We start from the raw sequence: 2,862 nt of genomic DNA, 5'->3' as shown, positions 1-2,862 counted from the left end.
CATGAAAATATCATGATACATATTTACAATCTATTTCTTTGTGCCCAAAAATCATTATTTAATTGTTCTTCAAAACACCATTAAAAACACTAATTAAGATGGACTGTAATTAAGATGGACTTAACAGGAAAAAAAAAAAATAAAAAATAAAAATAAAAATCTCAAAACCTTCTACCTTACATCCTTACCCTTTTCGACGAATCATTTTCATTTAAAAACACAAATCGCAACGTTTATAATACAAAATTTGTTGATGTTTTCTTCCGTGAAAAAAATCCAACTTTGAACAATGCAACCATCAAACAAAGCCCTACTCGTTCAGTGATTCAGTGATTGTGGCAACCAATATTGTGCCCTACTCGTTCAGTGATTCAGTGATTGTGGCAACCAATATTGTCGAGCTTTGAGTCACACTCTTGCCTCATCCTTCATGCTACATAGCTCCTCATTTTCGTCCCTTTTGTTGCAGAAATGACGTTTATTCACTTGATATGCAAACGCCTGAGGATCCACCAACTCCCACAATCCCATCACTTGTCAACAGCGATTTCCATCGTTCCTCACCCTCGTCCATTTAATGAAAATCCCTGCATCAGATTCGCTAATTTCTGCAACCAAACAGCAGTCCCATTCACAACTACACCAGACCGGGGTGTTGTCACAGAATTTCTGATCAACAAATGCGGTTTAACATACGAAGAGATCACAAAGGCCTTTAGACATAATAATTCCAACTACTGTCTCCGTGCAAAATCGACTCAGAATGTAGAAGAAATTTTGGAGTTACTAAATGGCTGCGGTTTGACCACCCCTGCCCAGATTCGAAAGGTGGTTCTTTCCAACCCTTTCTTTCTCTTTGCTAAATCCGAAGGAAACATAAAATCTAAACTCAGCCTCCTCCGGACTTTCATGAAGGAAGAGGATCTATATAAAGTACTTATCCGCAAGGCACGGGTGTTTACATACCAAGAGAATAAATTTAAATCTGCAATTTCAGTTTTTCGAAGATTGGGCGTTGAAGATCGGGCGCTATCAGAATTAGTGGCCATTTACCCTCCTTTGCTCGCGTGTCCAGAGGAAAAAATTATGGAGTCAGTGAAACTGGCCGAGCATCTGGGGCTCAAGAAGGGATCTAAGATGTTTGCAGTTGCTATGCGTGCGTTTTTGTGTGTACCAAAAGAAACCATAGATATGCGACTTCAGTGTTTGAGCAGTTCTGGGTTCTCAGAGAAACAAATTTTGCGACTATCGCCATGGATTGTGGGCTATACAGAGGAAAAATTGAAGCGCAATATAGATTTTCTGGTCAATTATGTTGGAATCTCTTTGGATGATTTTGTTATGAGGCCCATGCTGTTTACATACAGCTTGGAGAAGAGGATAATTCCTCGGTACAGAGTACTGGAGGCATTAAAGTCCATGCATGGGTTGAAAACAGAGACGAGTTTCCGAATTTTTGTTATGCCAGAGAAACGTTTCTTGGAGAAATTTATTAATTCCAACCACGAATCTTCCTCGATTCTGCAAGATATTTACCATGGTGGGAAAGCTGGCAAGTAGATGATTGACAAGGATTCATACAAGTGCGTTTCTCAGTAACCGTAGATTTACCAACATTGTGATACTAAGCCAGAAGCTTCAATGTGACTTTTACTGTGCTCTATTTATCTTTTTAAAGTTCTTTTCTTCGGCCAGAGAACAGGAAACTCCAGTTTTTAACAGTTAGATAGCTTACTTAGCACAAGAAGACACCAAAAAAGGATGCTTGCGGCCTGAAAATCATACCGCTTCCAGTGCACAGTTTCGAGAAGCAGATTTTAAATGGGAGCAATTAAACAGCATTGCTTCATTATTTTCAATTCAAGGTACAGCTGACCTTCCTTCCTGACTTACATTGCATTTAAATGTGTAGTTAGACTTCTAGTATCTGCACAGGGAAGGTAAATAACTAACACTGATCGTTAGCAACAGCAGACCTTTTGTTGTCTATTGTGAACTCTTGCATTTATGTAGGAAACTTGCTATTTCACTTCAGAGATCAAGCTGCCCTAAATCATAGTTGTCTTATCTTTGCAAAAATACCAGAGTTCATCGACTCTTATCATTGAAGAATATTGTTGATCCTTTGTTCTTGAAATATTTATGGATTTTATTCATGGTGTTAAATGAGTGGTCCAGTTGTGGTCGACAATTCGTGTTTCATCTTTTTGATGTTCTCGTTGACTATCCTTATCAATATATGTATTTTAGATAGGAAACAGAGTACTTGGTCCATACTAGTGCTTTTGGGTGATTTCTTGTCAGCTTTGTACACATTTTCTTGTGCTTTTGGGTGATTTCTTGTCAGCTTTGTACACATTGCCTTCCTCTACGTATGGGCAAAATGAAATTTAAATTTCTTATTGGCAAGACTCAAACCCAAATAAAGTAATTTACCTGATTATAATCTTTTAATGCTTGTTTCTGTATCGTTGTTATGATTTTAATGCATCATGGGCTTGCAAAGGGTCATTTTGTGCAGGCCTTCAGTGTGAAATTTTCAATCTATTGCAACAACTGGAAATTAATTTTCTAATTGAATATTATTATGTGCAGTTTATTTGCTACGATAAACAACAAATAAAATCACAACTGTAATTTTCACCAAAATTAAGAAATACGTTGTGGAAATAAATTTGGAACTGAGAAAAATAGAGCACACACAAAATAAAATTGACAGCGTTATTTTTTGACAAATGTCCCGGAAAAGCCCAATGTGGGAAAACCAGTGCAGCAGATGAGGGTTTTGTTATTAATGTGTCGCAGCAAAATCTAAGTACAATATCTAGATGCCAATCTGGAGATCCTCTCTTGAGAATCATT

General features: G+C 37.4%; 1 protein-coding gene across 1 annotated transcript; it reads left to right on the top strand.

Moving 5' to 3' along the window:
- The first annotated feature begins 238 nt into the window (after positions 1 to 238).
- Positions 239 to 1,868, top strand: LOC149207028 (transcription termination factor MTERF8, chloroplastic-like). Its single transcript, XM_089393839.1, has 2 exons — positions 239 to 1,583; positions 1,696 to 1,868. The coding sequence occupies exon 1, from the start codon at positions 472 to 474 to the stop codon at positions 1,558 to 1,560; it is 1,089 nt and encodes a 362-aa protein (XP_089249965.1). The 5' UTR covers positions 239 to 471; the 3' UTR covers positions 1,561 to 1,583; positions 1,696 to 1,868.
- Positions 1,869 to 2,862: the final 994 nt, after the last annotated feature.

The sequence above is a fragment of the Pinus tabuliformis genome, chromosome 1_2 (genome assembly GCF_031772625.1).
Source record: "Pinus tabuliformis cultivar Carrire ecotype Pingquan chromosome 1_2, CPIR1, whole genome shotgun sequence".
Lineage (NCBI taxonomy): Eukaryota > Viridiplantae > Streptophyta > Pinopsida > Pinales > Pinaceae > Pinus > Pinus tabuliformis.
Note: the sequence above shows the minus strand (reverse complement) of the source record. Positions and strands in the feature narration are given on the sequence as shown.

Excerpts from the sequence above, each read along its gene's own strand:
- LOC149207028 (XM_089393839.1), top strand. The coding sequence starts at position 472 with ATGACGTTTATTCACTTGATATGCAAACGCCTGAGGATCCACCAACTC.